Here is a 21,207-nt window from a genome sequence, read left to right on the forward strand (position 1 = left end):
ATGCTTAAAATTGTCCTTTCCTTGCAATACTTCATATGCTTTTACAACACCCTATTACAAAGGCCTCTTAGTTAAAAAATCTCCTAACTATAAACCCCAGAGAAACTTTCACATTCATGTGCAAGGAGGTTCCACAAGATCATTAGAGTAGCACTGTCTGTAAAAGCAAAAATGGGAAACAAGCTTACTGTCTATTGATATGAGAGCAGATAGTTCATAGTATTCATATGGTGGAATGTTATAGAGCTATAAAAGTGAATGAATTAGAAACTCACATCTCAGCATACATTAATATAAAAAACAGTGGTTAAAGCAAATTGCAAAGGAATAAACAATATGTATAATAACATTTATGTAAAGTTTTAAATCATGCAAAGCAATACTTTACTTAAGGATACATATGTATAATACATATTTAGTAAAAGTTCAAAGAAATGTATGGGAATGAGATATGCTGAGTTCACGATATATTTACCTCTGAGTGAAGAAGTTCATTAGAAAGCAGGAAGAGGCCCTGGTCGGACCAATGGATGCATAAGTAAGAGCAACTACAAATTGATATTTCTCTCTCCCTCCCATATTCCCATTCATTCTCTCTCTCTCAAAAAAAAAATCAATTATTAAAAAGTAGGAAGAGTACATTCCAGGAAGAAGGAGCAGCATGTACAATAAAGTGAGTTTGTGCAATAACTTGGCATTTACAGGAATCAGTAAAGGTTTAACGTTGCTGGGTCATAATATGAAAGCAGGGTGGGGAAGTGAAGGCCATAGGAAGGTAATGAGATCAGGGAGGTGCATAGAAGCCTGCCAGTATTCACTTTTGACTTCTCAACAGACAATGGAAGCCCGTAATGACTTCTAGGTAGACCCCTTTGGCAACAATATGGGCAGTAGATTGGAATGGTGAAGTCTGAGGAAGGCTATCAGTTATGCAGCCACTGCCATGGTTCTAACAAAAGAAAAGCTGAAATTAGACAGTGGTAGTGTGACAAGAAAGGATATCTAAGAATAACTTGCATAGTGCACCAGGAGACATGCCCATCAACAAGAAAGTGAGTAGAACATTGTACAGCAATGAAACAAATAACACGTTTATACTACAGTTTGAATGAACCTCAAAATGTTGAGCAAAGCAAGTCCCAGAACCGCACAGGGAAAGGTATCTTACTAAATTCAAAAACAATGTAAACTTTTTAAACTATAAATATGTGTGTGTGTGTGTGTGTGTGCGTATGTGTGTATATGGAAGGAAGTGATGACTACAAACCAGGGTAGTGATTTCTTTGGGAGGTAGGGAATAAGATGATGAGATGTGTGTGTATATGTACATTCATGGATATATACACATATTTAATAGCGAGGGAAAGAGGGAGAAGAGGGACAGGGAGAGCCAGAGCAGAAAGAGAGGTCATTTACAGACCAATGATGACAGCATATCATGAATGAGAATTTTGTTTAATCTACTTTGTCTACTAAAGGTTTGACAAAAGGACAGAGAGATAAAGCAGGAGATAATGTATTTTTCAGATGCTGTGGAGGTAATCTGTGGATTCCAGGTTTACTTTTTTTTCCCTTAGTTGGCTGCAGATTCACTCTCAGAAGGGCAAGAGCTCCCACGAGCTTTTCCTTGCCTCCAATAGGAGGGTGGGAAATTGGGTAGAGAATACGAGGGTACAGCCGTATTAGAGCGGAGCCCCGGAAATGGCGGGCGAAGGGGCGGGGCAAGAAGGAAGGCGGGGCTAAGGGGCCTTTCTTGGGGGGCGACTAGCGCAAGCGCATTAGCTCGCCTTTCCGTCATGGCGCAGGGGCGGGCCAGTCAGCCGCCGGTGGTGGCGGCGACTTCCCCTCAGGAGTCCCGGTCTCCGCCTCCTCCTCTCACCCCGCCTGTTCAGCGGCGGAGGCAGTGGTGGCGGCAGCGGCTGTCCTTGCCTCTCCGCCATCTCCACCTCGGCCTATCCCCCGGCCGGCGGCGTTGGCGGGGAGGGGGACAGTAGTTGTAGACGCCCGCCCTTGCCTCAAAGAAGGTGAGTTCCCGCCCCGGCGGCGGGGGCGGCCCCGCCTTCAGCCCCTCCACTCCCCGGCCCAGTGAAAGGCCCTGCGCATCAAGCCCGCCGGCCGCGCCCCGATGTGCAAAATGGCCGACCCGGTAGTGGTCCGAGTGCCTCCACTCTTCTCACCACCCGCCGCCGAGGAGAGGGGCGCCTAGGGCCCCAGGTGGCGTTTGGAGGCAAAAGGGACGCCTCAGCGTGCTGAGGAAGCCGAGGTGTGAGTGAGAAAGAGGTGGCCAGGTAGAGGCCGGTGGACCTGGAGTGCCAGGGAGGCTGGGGCCTTGATGAGGAAACTCAAGATTGAGGGGTCAGAGATACGGAGATAAAAGGCCCGAGCCGTGGAAGGGAGCACATCTCCGTTGGGTGGAATCCGACACCTGGAAAACAGAAACCTCACAGTAGGATAATTAGGGAGAAGCGGAGTTAGGAATTTGGGGACAGTAGGACGTAGCATCTGGGAGAAGGAAGGAGGGGCTCAGGTTTTCGAGGGACCACTTTGGAGAAGTTTCCCTGGCTTTTTGAGGATAACACCCTATTAAAACAAGCTTTTAAGATTACAGGCCTATCTAAAACTCTGAACTGAGCTTTAGTATGTACCTATCAAAGTCAAATAAAACAAAGCCGGACATCAGAAGGATGAAAACATTTTATTCAGCAACTAACAGTAGGGAAAAGCGCTGAGCTTCTTTCGATTTACGCAGACGTGACTGGGCGTTTGAAAGGGAAAAGGAAGGCGTGGGGAGTAGAGTCAAGTAGACTCGGAGAAGTGGAAATAACGAAGGGTTCGTTAGTGTGAATGCGGCTAGCTGTGTCTGCCTGCTGACATTAGGAAATTAGGGTTCTTTCCTGCCACGGTGACTGGGGGACTGAGGCCTAAACTTCCTGATGGTTGCATTTCAAAGGAATGACTTTCAGGTCCTTAAGAAAGAACCCTGAGTTACAGGAGATACCGTACATCTTCAAGGGTCAGAGGAAGGAGTCGTAATTGAAAGCCCTTTTAGACTAGACTAGTCTAGAAATAGACTAGACTAGTCTAGAAATAGACTTTAGACTAGAAATAAGTCTATCATCAGGTGTTAAAACAGTAAATTTCTTTGGACATCCCTGAGTTATCCTAACAGGCTGAAAAGGTCATCGCGGGAATTTCATCTTAGGCCGCTAGAGGCCGTGGTTAAATTTGGTCAAGTTTCTTTGTTGCAGGGGTTTGGAAGGAGTGACCCTGCCAAAAGTCTTTATGGTTCTCACCAACACATTTTCCCTAATACGAAAAGCTATTTCTTGATTGTTTCCATCTAAGAGACGTTAAATTCTTGCAAGACTATCTGCAAACAGCCTGCTTTTTCCAAACTGAGATAAGGCTATAAGGCAGTTTGCGAATGGTTTTAGATGGAGTTTGATCCCACTGCAGAAGATCTCAGTAAAACATTGAGCCAACTTCACTTTAATAATTAACTTCTAGTATTTACTGTATTGCCTTAGGTTGCTTTTTGTCTCCAGAGTGAAAGATGGTGGAAGCCAGAATATCTTAAAATAATTCCTTTCATCTGGAGGGACACCAATAAATATAATAAGCTCATAAAAATAATTTTGTATTTACCCTCCTCCATGATATATTCTAATTTTGTGTGCTTTTCCATAATCTTTTACACCTTTCACTGTGGAGGAATAACAAAGTAGTAAAATATAAATTTCTTAAAATGTTTTGTAAGCATTCTATATAAATTTCATTCACTAAAATTGGAAATTAGAAATTCATTGCAACTAGATGTGCCATTAAGTATCTTAGTGAGGGCAATTTGAAAGACTAGATTTAATGTCTTCAGTCAGCCTGGGTTAGCATCATTTTCTGAGATAAATCTGGATTTTTGGTTTTCATAACAAATATCCCACCTCTCACCAACAAGTAAGCCTGAGCAGTTTATAGGAGTCAAGACTACAGTTCTATTTGGCTGTCATAACCAGATCGTAGGAAGATTTGGAAACAGTTTCTTGTGGAAAAAAACGCTTTTTAGCTGACTTGGCATTTTTGGGGTTTTTTGTGTGATGACTGAATATGTACAGAATTACTAAAGACTTAATGATGTCAGTCCACACAATGCTAGCCAATAACCTTTTATACCACTTCTGGGTAGTATAATGAGAATACTGGAATAGGAGTCTTGACTAGTCATAGGTTCTAGTTGTGATTTCTCCACTAGCTGTATGACCCTATCTCCCAAACTTTTTTTTGAGTTTTGTCATCTGTGGGGAAGAGCAATTGGATTAACCCAATTGAGTACCTGCGGTTTTTCGGACCATAAGACACACCTAAGTATTAGAGAAGGAAAATAGGGGAAAAATTTTTGAAACAAAAAAATGTAAAATATTTAATAATGTAAATAACAATATTTCACCAATGTAAATGTAAACAGAACTCAACAGCAGCATTAACAACCATTATTCCTCCCAAATTGGTGAGGGGGGGCGGGGGGGCATCTTATAATTCAAACAATACAGTAGTTTTAAACCAAAGGTAAACTTGCCCCTGACCCCCACCCCCGAGGACATTTGGCAACTTCTAGAGACTTTTTTGGTTTTCACCACCTGGCAAGGAAGGGCATAGTGAGAGCAGAGGCTACTGGCATCTGTTTGGTATAGGCCAGAGATGCTGCAAACATCCTAAAATGCACAGGATAGCTGCACACACACACAAAACAAAGGATTCTTCTACCCAGAATGTCAACAGTATTGAGGTTGAGGAACTCTGCACTTAACTCTGAGGTCCTGGACAACTTTAAAATTGTGAGCTGACTTATGGTTTTGTGTTGATAATTGTTCCGTGTGTTGGCTATATACTAGAATGGTAATTCATAAAACATGAAACTTTGACCTAGAATGGCCATCAAATAACATTTATAGAGTAATGAAATTTCTGTTGACATAGGATTGAGACTTTTATTCATTAGGATTTGAAAAAATATAATTTATTTCAGTAACTATTCAGTTAACTGTTACCTAACAAATGGTAAATATTTGATATATTATTCTCCTTAAAACACTAGTGAGACTAAATGTATTTTTACTTTAGATATGCGTAAAAGCCTTAAATAATTGCCAATTAAGAGTACATGAACAAGCACATAACTGAAAGACTGCAGGTTTCATTCCTGGTCACGGGACATACATAGGTTGAAGGTTCCATCTCCAGTCCAGGCACATATGGGAGACAACCAGTCTGTGACACTCTCACAGGGATGCTTCTGTTTCTCCCTCCCTCTCTGAAAGCAATGAAAAAAATGTCTCCAGTTGAGGATTAAAAACAAAAAACAAATTTGTTAGAAGATTCTTTCAGGATTTTAGCAATTACAAAAAGGAAAAATTTGTAATATGAGATCTAAAAAAAAAGCTAACTGCAATGGTAAGAATGCAAATAGTGTCCACAATAATCACTGTCTGTGTTCTTCAAACTGTAGAGTGCTACAATCTTTGTAATGAGTAAGTAAATAATACTATGCAAAATAATATTAAAAAGTAGAACTAGCATCAAAATTTTCTGAGGGAAGATTTCTACGACATCCAGAATTTACTACTATGCCTTCTTTCTTTCCTCTAATGGTTCCTATTGCCCACCATGTTCACAGGAGTTTGGTATATATACAGTTAGTTCAAATGCCCAACTATGTTAATTTGTAAGGAATTTCAGGGTATATAGAACACCTACAAGTTACTTAAACACTTTTTCAGACAGGAAGTGAACACATGGAGGAATGGAACACAGAGGAAAAGGAAGGGCAGATGTGAAAGATAATGATAGAATCTGAGTTTATTTCAAAATCAAATTCATGTTTTTGAATACTGTGCTTCTCTACTCTCCACTTCCATTCTTCTGGGTAATAATTATAATAGCAGTAATAACTTTTCTTCCTCTTTGTTATTCTGACCTCACTGGCATGAAAGCCTTAGAATTATCCATGTTTCCTCACTCTTCTACCTTCTCTGTCCCCAACTATCAAAAATTGCTTTCATTCCACCTGTAGAATGTCTTTTACATTCTTCCCTTCTTTTCTGTACTGATTCAGTCCAATAATCTCTTGCCTTCAATACCCTACTTACAATTATCCCCAATTTTGAGTCTCATTTCTTCCTCTATTGACTGCAGAATTAAATTCAAATGCTCAAATAAAGCCTATTAGGATCTGGCCCCATTTTACCTCTACAACACAGTCTTTCACTACCTTCATGCATACCTTGTTTTGGCTAAAGCAGATAAGCCTTTTCTAATGTACTTCCCTCCTCCAAAATACCCTTTCTTTACTAATGGTTTCTTTAAATTTTACCCATCTCCTAAGGGTCAGTCCAAATCCACTCTCCACAAAGCCTTTCTCAAATCCCTCAGCAAGAGGACACTGTACTTTCCTATTCTTATATTACTAACATGTTTTTGTCCTACATTATAGTTCTTTGCTTATCATTTTTACAAAATTATAAATTCCTTGATATTAGGAATTGTCTTATTCCCTTATTTATAATTCTCAGTGGGTGAAACAGCTATGTATATATAATGGAAAGAGTCAAGATAAACCAAAGTTTAAGATCTAGCTCTATCATTTAACGCATGTGTCAAGCTATTTTCTTTGAATCCTGGTGTCTTAATCTTCAAGGAAATTCCAGTTACTTTGCAGAGGTACAAGATAGAATAGTCTATTACCTTGTTTGGCATACAGAAGTCAGTAATACTCATCTTTTTTCCTCTCTTGTTCCACACCACCATGGTATCTTGAAGACAAGCTTTAATTAATAGTGATAAAGTTTAATAAAGCCCAAAGGCATGGAGAACTTGAACTAAGTAGTGCTACAGGATTTGAAAAATGAAGAGATAGAAATTCTTTTTATTTTTTATTTAGCTGTTTTTTTAAATCCTCACCCAAGGATATGTTCATTGATTTTTTGGAGAGAGAGAGAAAAAAAACATCACTGTGAGAGAGAAATATCAATACATTGCCTACCTTATGCTCCCTGACTAGGGATTGAACCTACAACCTTTTTGGTGTATGGGGCAATGCTCCAACCAAGGGAGACACTCAGCTAGGGCAAGAGATAGACTTGAAAAACAAAGCTAGACTTGACGTGAGTTAGAACTTGATAGGGTGAAATATGGCTGAGATTTTGAGCTCAGGAATATGTTACTATTTAATAGAGATAAAGTAAGAGCTTGGTGAGTGAAGCAGTTAAAGGTGACGCCAAGTGTCTTTAGTATCAGCTGTCAATGTGAGAAAACGTCCAGACTTAAACAGAGAATTTTTCTAAGAGGTTATTTGAACCAAACTGACAGCACATGCTGGGAAGCAAGATCTCAAAAACTACAACAGGGGTGTCAAACTCATTTTCACTGGGGGCCACATCAGCCTCGAGGTTGCCTTCAAAGGGCCAAATGTAATTTTAGGACTGTATAAATTAACTACTCCTTAAGTAGGGGCAAGGAGCTCAGCGATGCTGCCAGTTAGAAACAAGGTACGGGGCTGGATAAAACAAATTCAGCCTGCAGACCGTATGTTTGCCACCTGTGCTCTAGAAAATAGCAGTTCTGCAGTTTCTTTTATGCATTTGAAATTAACGGGAGGGCCCTGGCTGGTGTGGCTCAGTGGATTGAGCACCAGCCTGCAAACCAAAAGGTCACTGGTTTGATTCCAGTCAGGACACAAGCCTGGGTTGTGGGCCAGGTCCCCAGCTAGGGGCATGAAAGAGGCAATTGATCAGATGTATCTCTCACGTGAAGACATTTCTTTCTCCCTCCCTTCCCCTCTCTCTGAAAATAAATAAAATCTTTAAAAGGAGGAAAAAAAGAAATTAAGGAGGGAACTAAGGAAGATTACATAGAGGTGGGGGGAAGCAAAGGGGGAACTGAATTACAGGATAGTTAACGAGATTGTGTTCTCTTTGGATGGTTATTGCAAAGATGTGTTACCTAGATCAGCAATTTTCAGCCTTTTTCATCTTAGTACAAATAAACTGAGCACCAAACTTCTGCTACCCACCAAAAAAATTTTTTTGGCCAATTTGACCAAAAAAGTAGGTATATTTTGAATAATTACTTAAACTTTTTACTCCAAAGCAGCTTTCTAAAAATAAATTCAGGTGCCTGTACTTGTATATAAGGATTTCTGGTACCAAGAATTAATTAATCAGACACAGTCTTATGCAACATGACCAATAAGATGAAAATCTATGGTAAGACCTATATATTTATGGTTGAAGACAGGGCATTCACACCAGACAGCTATTATATTGGTTATTGTTATTTTTTTATTTGGCAATCTAAGGGAAAAGAGGTTAGTGCCTCTGACTAAATAATCAGGCATTGCATGTTTTAAAAATTCTTGTGGCACACCAGTTGAAAATAGCTGAACTAGATGCACAGAAACAATGGACGGGACCTGCTTATGGCAAAGATAAACCTTTTACTAAGAAATGTGCCTGGGGCATGACTACTCACCATGACCTGCCCCTTTAGGAATTTACATTCAGATAATCCTGTGAGGTAACTTTCCATAGAAACCCCCCCCCCTTTTTTTTTCTGTCCACACAGCTTAGAACGTTGACTTTCAGAAATAGGCAATCTGGTATTAAGGGTTGAATGGTTAGGGATATTGTTGTTCTATTTTAGGCTATCAAGCTTCTAAATGATTAGTCTTCAGTAAACCTTCCATCTGTACTATTTTAGTTGTTACAATATTTACGTGGTCTTATTAAAGATTTTTAAGCCCCTATGGTGTGGCTCAGTTGGGCACCATCCCACAAACCAAAAGGTCACCGGTTCAAGGCACACACCCAGGCTTCAGGTTCGATCCCCAGTCAGATTGCATGCAGAAGGCAGCAGCCTATGTATGTTTCTCACACCGATGTTTCTTTCCCTCCCTATCTCCTTCCCTTCCCCTCTCTCTAAAATAAAAAATAATTAAATTGGTAAAAAAGATTTTTAATAGAAAAATCAATGTCATATCATCATGATCGTATTGTATATATTAATTTTGAATTAAGAGGAGTTCTGGAAGCCTTTTTAGTTAAACTTTTTACCTTGCCTGACTTAAGAGTTAAATGTTATGTACATTATATACTTTAAAGCAACTAAAAATAATTTAGAAAGATACTATATATATCAAATATTTTTAAATATTCATTAAGTCCTTTCTAAAATGTTTTTGATTTACAGCTCTTGAACATAATATTTTTAAGCAAATCTTTTTTTTATGAGTTTTGAGATTTTACTTTTTTATACTTTTTTAAAATTTTTTTTTTTAAGATTTCACATATTTATTTTTAGAGAGGGAAAGGAGGGAGAAAGAGAGAGAGAGAAACATCAATGTGCGGTTGCTGGGGGCCATGGCCTGCAACCCAGGCATGTGCCCTGACTGGGAATCGAACCTGCAATGCTTTGGTTCACAGTCCGCACTCAGTCCACTGAGCTACGCCAGCCAGGGCCATAAGCAAATCTTTTAATCTATACACTGGTACTGAACATTAAGCTTAGTTTGAAGATTTCCTGTAGAACCTTTAAATTAAATTTGTATGGAGTTTTTAATTACAAAGTTATATATGTTCTTTGCAAAAATTAAAACAGTACAGACATGTGCAGAGAACAAATGTTAAATGTTCTGCCCTACTCCTTTTCTAACCCCATTTCCCATACCCCATTAAGTTTAGTGCATATCTTTTCATTTTTTCCTATGGGTACTGCATCAAATCAGACTCATAAGAATCAGTAATATTACCCAATATTGAGGTTTACTAATTACTTAAAGCAGTGGTCCCAATCCCTTTTGGCACCAGGGACTGTTTTTGTGGAAGACAATTTTTCCACGAGGGTGTGGCAGAGACTGGTGGGTGGTGATAGTTTTGGGATGATTCAAGTGTATTACATTCAAGTTCACCTCCTGCTGTGCAACCTGGTTCCTGACAGGCTACAGACCCATACTGGTCCTTGGCCCTGGAGTTGGGGGCCCTGACTTAAAGGGAAGAAGCAATCAAGAATGAAAACAGATATCTAGTACATGAAAGATGGTTTCTCAAAACATACTTTCCCACACTGATGATGCATCTCTGACCCAGAATAGTAGGTGAGCTTTCTAAGTAAGAGTCACCTCACACAGTGAAAGTGTTTAAATTATCAATCAGCATTTTATATCCCAGAGTTGTGAGCTTGTGACATTGTTCAGGGAATTATGCCTCAGAGATCCTGGATTTATCTACTATAGGTAATCTTTAGCCAGGGACATCTTGCTAAGAGTATTTCAGAGATAAGTTCCCTTCCTCCTAGCAAATGTCATTAGGCTCTTTACTCAAGGTCCAAAGGTCACCTGCCTTCTTCCCCAGTCCACCTCCCAGGAAAGCTAGTGAATGGATTTACAGTCCTTCCTTACAATCAATGCGTATGCATATATTTAAATTTTCTGTATGGTTGAGTTTTTATACTAAAATCGCATTTTAGATAAATAGGTATGTAGGTAGATACAGTTCTATATCTATACACCATTAATATATCATTAACATTGGTCTGTGTGGTTCTAACTCATTTAAATGGCTGCATAGAAAGTATTTTTGATGTTCCATGATTAGCATTGTGTTTATAAACTAGCAAACTTCTACAAAATTTAAACTGTTAGGAGCTTTAGGTACAGACTTCAAGTGTAAATGTAGTAATTTTGACATAGATTTTTTATTGTGGTGAGAAACATTTTTAGCAAATGTGCTAGAAATTAATACGTGAATATGATGGTAGCTTTGAATGGCTTGTCTAATCCTTGTTTAATGAACCTTGCTTGTGGCCATGTTTGTGCCAACTGTGGAAGACAGTTGCCTACCACAGGTAATGATGGTTTGTGGTTCCTCCATGGGATTCTCAGATGACATTAGTGATATCACTAAAATTATTGACTATCTTAAAATTGATTGCATTTCTTGAGGTGGTCATCTATAAAAAACAAAATTCCAAGACTTGGTTTCTTAGCCCAGCCTTTCAGCACTAGTACCCCAGAGATAATTTCCATCAAGTCTAGATTCCTGCGGGTACCCCAGTAACTTCTCCTTCAGAATAGTATTTTCTGGACTAAGTAAAAATATATTATCATATTTAATATTATAGTCGTACTAAGTATTTTTCATACTAAAACGTTAATGAGCAAAAGCTAGTACTATGGTCTTTCAAGCACCCAGGAAATTAAGATTTGAGATGGTATATGAAATAGTATCTAGTTGAAGATTAAAAATATACCTTAAAGTTTAATATGAACTTCTATCTTACCTTCCTGTATTTTATTCATAGATACCATGTGAATGAACAGAGACTGAACATTTTATAGATACTTTTTGTAAAAGGCAAATGTCAGGGGTATCAAATTCATCTTCACCAGGGGCCACGTCAGCCTCACAGTTGCCTTCAAAGGGCCAAATGTAATTTCAGTGCCTTAACAGTTAAGGAGTAGCTACATTTATATAGCCCTAAAATTATTTCAGCCCTTTAAAGGCAACCGCAAGGCTGATGTGGCCCTCAGTGAAAATGAGTTTGACACCCCTGGCATGTGAGGAGTAGTAAATAGTTTGAATCACAAAGGGTTTCACATTATCCAGTAGGTTGAAAATAAAGATCTTCTAAATCACAGGATTATTTCTCCTGAAGCTGATACTTTGATTTGAAAGCCAGCAAAAGCTATTCTTAAACTGTTGGGTCAGACTAAATATATTAAAAATTATGAAGTGTAAATTTGGGGTTACTTTGTTCTAAAATAAACAAAATACTAAGTTTTCCAGGGTAAAATACATCTCAAAAAGTGAGCTTTATTATCAGTTTTACATGAAAAAATGGTAAGAAACTGGAAGTGACTTTTGTGAATTTTCAGATGATTGAACTATAGTAATGATATTTTAAAATTTGAATGATTTTATAACAAGATTGTGGTGGTTCTCAGGTGAGTGGGAGTGGCATATTGGACAAAAGTAAATTTTGTAACCTTTGTGTCATGTTTTTTAGCTCCCCAGTTGTTGCACAGTCTCACTATTTGGGAAAAATTTATGCTAGGAAACTGAAGCAATTAATGGGTGAATATGATCAGATTTCTCCACCACGTTCTCAGCCTGATAAGGGTAAGGTTCCTTTCAGCTCTTTATTGATTTTTGCACCATCTGTGGTTTTTGGAACTAGTTTTTTTAACTTAGCATGTCTTCAAGGTTCATACATGTGGTACCATGTATCAGTACTTCATTCTTTTTTATTACTGAATAATATTCTATTGTGTGAATATACCACATTTAATGCATTCATCAGTTGAAGGACATTAAGTTGTTTCTGCTTTTTAGCTGTTACAAATAATGCTGCTATGAACATTTGTATACAGGTTTTTGTATGAACACAGGTTTTCAATTCTCTTGGGTATATACCTAAGTAAAATTGCTGGGCCATAGCTAACTCTATATTTAACATTTTGAGGAACTCCCAAACTGTTTTTCAGAGTAGCCGCAACATTTTACATTCCCACCAACAGTGAATGAAGTTTACAATTTTCCACATCCTTACATTTAATATCACTTGTCATTTTGATGATCTGTCATTTTGATTAACCATGGTAGTGAGTATGAAGAAAACTCTTTTTTCCTGTTTCTTATTTTTTTATTTTTTATTGAATTTATTGTGGTGACATTGGTTAATACAATTAAATAGGTTTCAGGTATACAATTCTATAATATACCATCTATATATTGTATTATGTGTAAAATTTTTTTGAATTTTTTAATTGTATTTTTTCCATTACTGTTTAGTCCCCTTATACTCCCCTTCCCATCCCTTCACCACAATCACCACACTATTGTCCATACCCATGAGTCTTTTTTCCTTTTTACTCAATCCCTCTACCCACTACCCTCCCCTTATTAAAAATTTTCAAACATAAAAGTAGAGAAGAGTAGTATGAACTTTCATGCACCCGTCATTCACTTTAAACAATTATCAACATCTTTTTAATCTTATTAGTGACTTTTTAAAAACAGCTTTATTCAGGTGTAATATACAATAAACTGTACACTACCAGTCAAGATGTCAGTATAAGCAGATGTGACTCACCTCTTTGCAGAACCACATCAAAATTACAACTAAAATATAGAACAACCATCACTCAAAACTGTCAGAAATCAAGTTGAATGGAAGTCTGACAACTACAGAATTAAGAAACCACATCCATCTAGAATGGTAGAAGGGATGCAGGTGTGGGACGGGCTGGTCCCTCATCCATGTGTAGTGGATAAAAATTTGTGAGGCATATCTTGGAAGCAAGGCATATCTTGGGAGCGAGGAGTCTCAGCCCCACACCAGACACCCCCAGCCCAGGGTTCTAGTGCCAGAAAGATAAGTATCCACAACTTCTGGTTTCAAAACCAGCAGGAATTGAGTCGATGGAAGAAACTGTTGGGACCCCAAGCAGTTCCTCATAAAGAATCCACACACGGACTCACCTACTCAGACTCACTACCTCTGAGTTCCAGCACCAGGGTAGCAGCTTGAAAGGCACTAGAGGTACACAGGAAGAAACTGAAGTGTCTGGCATCAAGGCGAACAGAGGCCTTTGTCCCTTTTGTAAACCATCCCCCCACATAGCCATAAGCTGATGCCATATCTGAGACTCCATCAACCTGGCTAACACTGGTTGACCCACCTTGGAGATCCCTAGAGACTCCACCTGGCCCTTTATGGGCCCACCCAACCTGCTTTTCCATATAAATAGGTGGTCTTGGCTCTTGCTTCACAACTTTCTAAATCTTTTCAAACAAGCAACAGCTGGCCTCAGTGAGCCCCAGGCACAGCACAAGAGCAGCCAGACTGGATACACAGCTTGCATTCACTGGGAATCTCCAAGCCCAGCACAAGTCACAGCCATCTGATTGCTATATAGCTCAGGCAGGGTGGCCAGAGGCAAAACACAGGTGGGGGCTGACTTTGCCCTGCACCACCCAGGAAACCACAGGGTCAGCGCACCCAGTGGGCAGCTACAGACCACATTGGAGCACCACCACCCCTACCCTAGCATACCCAATTCTTCATAGAGGGTGGAGGTTGGTGGTCAGTTGTCACAGCCAATTCTTGCAGCTGACTGGTTGGGTAAACCTCTCCCATTGACCTGTCAACAGCAACCAAGGCTCAACTACAAGAAGAGGGTGAACTCAGCCCACACAAAGGGCATACTTCAAGTACCCAGCTTGGGTGACAGGGAAGGCTGTGACACTGGACCCTACAGGACACATACCACATTAGGCCATATTACCAAAACACAGTCAAAGCAGCTCTACCTAAAACATAGAAACAAACACAGGAAGACTACCTAAACAAGGAGACAAAGAAATATGGTCTCAATAAAAGAACAGATCAAAACTCTTGAAAAAAGAGCTAAGCAAAATGGAGATAAGCAATGATCAGATGCAGTATTCAAAACACTGGTTATAAGGATGCTCGAGGAACTTAGGACCTCAGCAGCATAAAAAAGATCTAACAGATACAAAGGATACACTAATTCAAATGAAGAATAATTTATAGGTAAACAACAGTAGAGTGGATGAAGCTGAGAATCAAATCAATGATTTGGAACATAAGGAAGCAAAAAACAACCAATCAGAACAAGAAGAAGAAAAAACACACAAAAAAATGAGGATAGTATAAGCAGCCTCTGGGACAACTTTGAGAGGTACAAAGGAGCTCATGGGGGTGCCAGATAGAGTAGAGAAAGAGCAAGAAATCCAAAATCTATTTGAAAAAATAATGAAAGAAAACTTCCCTAATTTGGTGAAGGAATAAACATGCAAGTTCAGGAAGCACAGAGAGTCCCAAACAAGGTGGATGCAAAGAGGCCCACTCTAAGACACATCATAATTAAAATGCCAGAGGTTAAAGATAAAGAGAGAACCTTAAAAGCAGTGAGAGAATAGCAATTAGTTACCTACAGGAGAGTTTCCATAAGACTGTCCGCTGATTTCTCAGAAAATACTTTGTAGGCTAGAAGGAATTGGCAAGAAATATTCAAAGTCATGAAAAGCAGGGACCTACAGCCAAGATTACTGTACCCAGCAAAGATATCATTTAAAATCAAAGGGCAGATACAGCTTCCCAGACAAGAAAAAACTAAAGGAATTCATCATCACCAAACCATTACTATATGAAATATTAAAGGGACTTATTTAAGAAAAAAATCAAAACTATGAACAATAAAAGGCAACAAATACAAATCTGTCAACAGTTGAATCTAAAAAACAAATTAGGCAAACAAGAAGAACAGAGACAGAATCATAGAATCTAGAGAGCCTTGTGGTGGTTGCTGGGTGGGAGATGGTTGTGAGGGGATGGGTGAAGAGGTGAGGGGATTAAGAAGTACAAATGGGTAGTTACAGAATAGCCATGGGGATGTAGAGTACAATATAGGAAATGGAATAGCCAGAGAACTTACACGACCCATGGACATGAACAATGGTGGGGGAATTGCCTGAGCTGGGGGATGGGGGGGGGCGTGGAGGTGCTGGGTGGAGGTGGAGGCAAGGAGCAAAATCAGGACAACTATAATAGTATAATCAATAAAATATTTAAAAAAACAAACTGCATGTATTTAAAGTACAATTTGATGGGAGTTTTTAAATATATCTTTTTTAATTTTTAGAGAGGGGAAAGGAGGAAAAAAAGGCAGATAAACATTGATAGGTTGCCTCTCGCATGCCCCTAAATGGGGACCTGGCCTGCAACCCAGGCATATGCCCTGACTGGGAATCAAACCAGCAGCCTTTCAGGTTACAGGCCTGCGCTCAGTCCACTGATCCATTGAGCCATACCAGGCAGGTCTGGTTTTCGACAAATGTATATGCCCATAAAATTACCAACACAATCAAGGTAGTAAACATATCTTTACCAAAAAAAATGCCCTTTGTAATGGCTTCCTCCCACCTCTTCCTGCCTCATCTCAAAGTAATCACTTTTAGTATAGATAAATTTGCATTTTCTAGAGTTTCATGTAAATGGTATCAAATATTATATACTGTTTTGTCAGACTTCTTTCACTCAGCATAATTATTTTGAGATTCATCCATGTTAAGTATATCAATAGTTTATTCCTTTTTGTCAGTGATAGTATTCCACTGTATGAATATACCACTATTTGATTTATTTATTCACCTGTTGATCAACATTTAGGTGTTTTCCTTTCTGGGGCTATTACAAATAAAACTGCTATGAACATTCATGTATAAGTCTTTATATGGACATATATTTCCTTTTATTTTGGGTAAATATTTAGGAGTAGAATAACCAGCCCCTATGGTAGACATATGTTTAACTTCCTCAAGCTGCCAAACTGTTTTCCAAGTGGTTGTACCATTTTACATCCCCACCAACGGTGTATGAAAATTCTAATTGTTCTGCATCCTCACCAATACTGGTATTGTCAGTCTTTTTCATTTTAGTCATTCTAATAAGTGTACAGTGGTACCTCATTAAGGTTTCATTTGACATTGACTTGATGACTAATGGTATCTTTTCATGTGATTGGCCATTTGTGTATATTCTTTTCTGAAGAGTCTGTTCAAATCCTTTCTATATATTAATCAAATATTTGTTACATTATCTTATTTTATTCCAAATTTTTATACTATTTAAGTTGAATAGAATAGTAGCTAAATTTTCTGACTCACCAAATGAAACTTCATGTAGACTTTCTTTTTAATCCCTAATTTCCAGATAAGATAGCTGATCACTAGTGACTCTATAGAGTGCTGTGTTAGGCTTATTTTTCTTTGAAAGGGAAGAAATGTGCAGTTCTGCATGGTTATGCTTACCTCCTAATCTTTGGAGGTAATACCTCCAAATACCTAGGAATACCTCAGAAATACCTCAGAAATACCTAGGTTATTATCATCTCATAGTTAAGTACATTTTCTGCTTTATTTGTACTTATGCAGGATTTTAGGTAGGGTAAAGGAAGAGAAGCAAGAATAGTGCTATTCTTCCCCCCCGCCCCCGCAAAAAAAAGGAGTCACTAGCATAAGTATAGAATACTCAGAAATTTTTCCTGAAACTTTTCTCTGTAGCAATTCAACCCCCCTCTCAACTTTCACCTCCATTTCCTCCCTTAACCCTCCCACCAGCAGTTTAACAGAGAACAAACCAGAATGCATTCTAGAATGCTTTTTTCACCAATCAGAAGTAGTGGAATGAAACCTAAGCCCTATATAGAAGAGCTGGAACTCTGTTCTCTCATTTCCCCTCATCCCCTATACCTAAGAGTTTTATCTCATAGCTGAATTTCTAATTTCCGGCATTCCCAAACCATTTTAGAAACATTCTTATGTTTTTAAGTCCTGCAGTACTCTAGTCAGGTGAGTGTGTGTTCACTTAATTTTGTTTGGGTAAACTGAAGAGTTTAAAGATTGAATTACTTCTTCATGTTTCCATTCTCATAGAAAACAATAAACAATAATTTTGAAAAAAAAAGAAAGCAAGATACAAGAAACTAATTAATCATAACTTTAGAAAACAAATGAGCATTTAGATCAGGCCACCCACCGTGAGTGTGTAGTCCTTATCTACACATCTTTACATGCCTTACATTTGTAGCCCTACAGCAAAATCTTAAATGTCAGCTCCTTTCTGCCTCTATCTCTCTTCTGAGAAGGATAAAATTCCCTGTGAGTAGTCTGGGAGATATTTAACTATCCTTTTGGTGTTATACACCAAAGTTATACACCAAAATGTTCCTTTTTGGTGTACAACTTTATGATATTTAACTGTTATGCTGAATTAGGTTTTAATTTGGACTTCTATGTTTTGTTTTGAAGCTCTCTTTAAAAGCAAAAGATATATTCAGAATAAAATAATCTAGTATAAAGAATTTTCTTTTATCTTCTCTACAGAGTATTCTCTTGTCAACCTAATGAAGCATTCAAAGAAGACATATGACTCTTTTCAAGATGAACTTGAAGATTATATCAAAGTGCAGAAAGCCAGAGGCTTAGAACCAAAAACTTGTTTCAGACAGATGAGAGAGGGCTATTTGGAAACCTGTAGGTACAAAGAAGAGGTTGATTTCAGACCCAGGTATAGAATGTTTGATCAAAGGCTCCCATCTGAAACCATCCAAACCTACCCAAGATCATGCAATATTTCACAAACTGTGGAAAACCAGTTACCTCAGTGGCTACCGGCTCATGACAGCAGACTAACACTAGATTCCCTGAGCTACTGCCAGTTCACCAGGGACTATTTCTCAGAAAAACCGGTTCCCCTGAACCTTAGTCAGCAAGAGTACAATTACAGCACATACAGTGTAGACTCTAGAGTTTACGAGCACCTCTCAGAAAACAGTACCAGTGCCCATAAAGCCAGTCATAAACGGATGCATCACAAGAGAAAAAGGCATCCAGAAGAAAGCAGAGAAAAATCAGAGGAGAAGCAGCCCAAGCATAAGAGGGAAAAAGGCTGTGAGGAAATAGACTTAGACAAACACAAGAGCATCCAGAAAAAAACAGAGGTGGAAACAGTCAGGATCAGTACAGAAAAGCTTAAGAATCACAAGGAGAAAAAAAAACGAGATGTGGCCTCCAAGAAAGAGGATCGTAAGCGTAGAAAAGAGAAAAAAGAACAAGGTAAAGAAAGAACTGAGGAAGAAATGCTTTGGGACCAATCTATCCTTGGATTTTGAAGCTCTTGAGTTGATTCTCCTGAGGTTAAACTGAAAAAATCATTGAGTAGCTTGGTTTTCTGATGTTCATATTCATAGCACTTTTCTCATATAAACAGGTACTTTAACTTCTAACAAAGGCCAAGTGAACAGAAAGTATTTAGTATGCTTGATCTCCAACATGGAAATTACTTTTCTCCATTTTCTAAAAGCATTATTACATTTTTCTTATATATAATGTAACTTCCCTTAATGAGAGTAGTTTTGCTTTTATTCATCAAATTGTCATGCTGATGGAAGTATTTTTCCTTTGGGAAGTCATTTATTTTAAATTGGAGGATTAATAGGCTTCGTGGAATCTATTTCTTGATTGGGTTTGTTTTACTTTGGGGTGGGGTATTTTTATGTTCATTGGTTTTCTCAATGAAGCAATTTAGATTTTTTTCCCTCTGTTAGATATATGTTTCATTTTGTTGAAGCTCTTTGTATTTTCTATATTTTCTTTGGAGCATCTATATTGAAAAGTGGAAGTTGAAATACATTAAAATAATATGCTTAGGTGACATATAGTTTTAAAAGTTTCAAAGAGTTGATACAAAATCAGTTTATAACAAGTATTTATAATAAAGTGTTCTAATTTTACATTTGTTCTGTGTCAATGATCTCTTCCTATTCAATGATGATTTTCTTCTAGAAGAGTAGTAATTGAGCAGTCTGTACTTAAAAGACAAGATCTTTGGGGTAGGTCACACTTTACAGCTATAAAAAATTCCTTAACTGCTATACCTTACTCATTCATATTTAAACTCATTTTACCCCCTCTCTCCTCAGTTCTCTTTCATGGCCTGCTGCCTTACCCCTGGCCCCTCTTGGGATCACCACCTTACCAAGCCTTCTAATTCACTGGGCCCCAAATAGCAAAAATGAAAGGAAAGAATGGGGAGAAGAAGAGAGAAGGGGAAGGGTAGGGACCCATTTCATTTTATACTATGACCACAAACCTTCAATCCTTCAAGGTTTCCCTAGTAAGTCTCCCATTCAGAGATATCTTTTACATTCCCCCCTCTCTCTGCTAACCTTCCCTTTCCTTCTGCTACCCATATAGACCCCCTTTCTCTGCTGAAGGCTTCGCCTCACACACCATTGAGAAAATATTGTAGAAGCCTTCTTAGGAAGACTTTCTCATCATCCTACCACCAGATCTATAAACTTCCCCCAGGAAGCCTATTCTCTGATTTCCCCCCTGTTGCCAATAAAGGTGTCCCTGCTCTTAATTAAAGTCAAATTCCACCCTTTGTGCACTGGATTCTACACCCTTTTACTTTCTCAAGGACTTCTGCACCATGAATCTCCTTGACTGGATCATTCCATTAGTAGGCAAACATACTTCTGTTTCCCCTCTTCCAAAAACACATGACAGCACTCACTTCCATAGCACATATGCTAAAATCGGAATGATACAGAAGAAAAAAATGACAAAATCTCCCTTGACCTTTGAGCTCATTCCTTTTTGATATCAAAACATGTCTACACCAGCTGCCCACACTTTCTCACTGCTCATTATCTCCTCCACCTGTTCTGACCCTACCACTCCTCTGAAATTGCCCTTCTCAAGGTCTCTAATGACCTCCATGTTATATGCAATGGATATTGTTTATTTATGCTCAGTTCAGCCTTTCGGCAGCTTCCATCTGGAATTGGTCAGTCCCTTTTCCTCAAATGCTCCTCTCAGCTTCCACAGCACTACTTTCTCCTGTTTTTCCCTACCTCCACAGCTCCTCTCATGGTCTCCTTTACTGGTTCCTCCTCCACCCACCTCTAAATGCATCCTGTGTATTGCATCAGGAACCAATTCTGGACCACCACTCTAATTGCACATCATAAGAGATCTCATCCAGGGCCATGGCATTAAATTTACCCATACACTTGTGTTGTGGACTGAATGTTCCCCCTGCAAATTCATATGGTGAAATCTAATTCCCAATGTAATGATATTTGGAGGTGAGGCCTTTGGGATGTAATCAGTCATGAAGGTATAGCTCTCATGAACGAGATTAGATTAGTGCCCTTATAAGAGGCCAGAATGCTAGCTCCACTGCCCAGTATATGTTTATTATAGCAGCCCAAACTGACTAAGACAGTTGAAGACCTCTGTAAATTTCTATTTCTGGACTAGATCTTCCCCCTTGAGATCTAGACCCCTATCCAAGTGCACTAAGTGATATTTCCCTTCATAACCCCAAAAGCACTGACTTCCCTCACCACCAGTTATTCCTCCCACAGTTTTCCCTGCTAAAATCACACTTGACCCTTCTACACCAGACCCACCATTAATTCCTCCTGGTTATGTCACCAAATTGTCTCCTATTGTCCACTTCTTTCCATCTTCTTTGTCACCACCCCGTCCCAAGCCATCATTTATCCCATATGAAACAGGACAATAGGTCTGAGAAGAACTGCAAAACTGGAAGAAGTCATCACAGGCT

General features: G+C 38.8%; 1 protein-coding gene across 2 annotated transcripts; it reads left to right on the forward strand.

Moving 5' to 3' along the window:
* Positions 1-1,826: 1,826 nt before the first annotated feature.
* On the forward strand, positions 1,827-19,363 carry KRCC1 (lysine rich coiled-coil 1). Of its 2 annotated transcripts, none has more exons than XM_045827720.1 (3): positions 1,827-2,024; positions 12,052-12,164; positions 17,955-19,363. In XM_045827720.1, the coding sequence occupies exons 2-3, from the start codon at positions 12,116-12,118 to the stop codon at positions 18,740-18,742; spliced, it is 837 nt and encodes a 278-aa protein (XP_045683676.1). In that variant the 5' UTR covers positions 1,827-2,024; positions 12,052-12,115; the 3' UTR covers positions 18,743-19,363. The 2 variants fall into 2 exon arrangements, with proteins under 2 accessions (XP_045683676.1, XP_045683677.1); XM_045827721.1 differs by lacking the exon at positions 1,827-2,024 and adding an exon at positions 2,075-2,263.
* The last annotated feature ends 1,844 nt before the right edge of the window (positions 19,364-21,207 follow it).

The sequence above is a fragment of the Phyllostomus hastatus genome, unplaced genomic scaffold (assembly GCF_019186645.2).
Source record: "Phyllostomus hastatus isolate PE091 unplaced genomic scaffold, TTU_PhHast_1.1 phas_scaffold_78, whole genome shotgun sequence".
Lineage (NCBI taxonomy): Eukaryota > Metazoa > Chordata > Mammalia > Chiroptera > Phyllostomidae > Phyllostomus > Phyllostomus hastatus.

Bases quoted from the DNA above. Each gene is read 5' to 3' on its own strand.
- KRCC1 (XM_045827720.1), top strand. From the start codon at position 12,116: ATGGGTGAATATGATCAGATTTCTCCACCACGTTCTCAGCCTGATAAG. The intron at 12,165-17,954 runs GTAAGGTTCCTT...TCTTCTCTACAG, and splicing joins ACGTTCTCAGCCTGATAAGG to AGTATTCTCTTGTCAACCTA.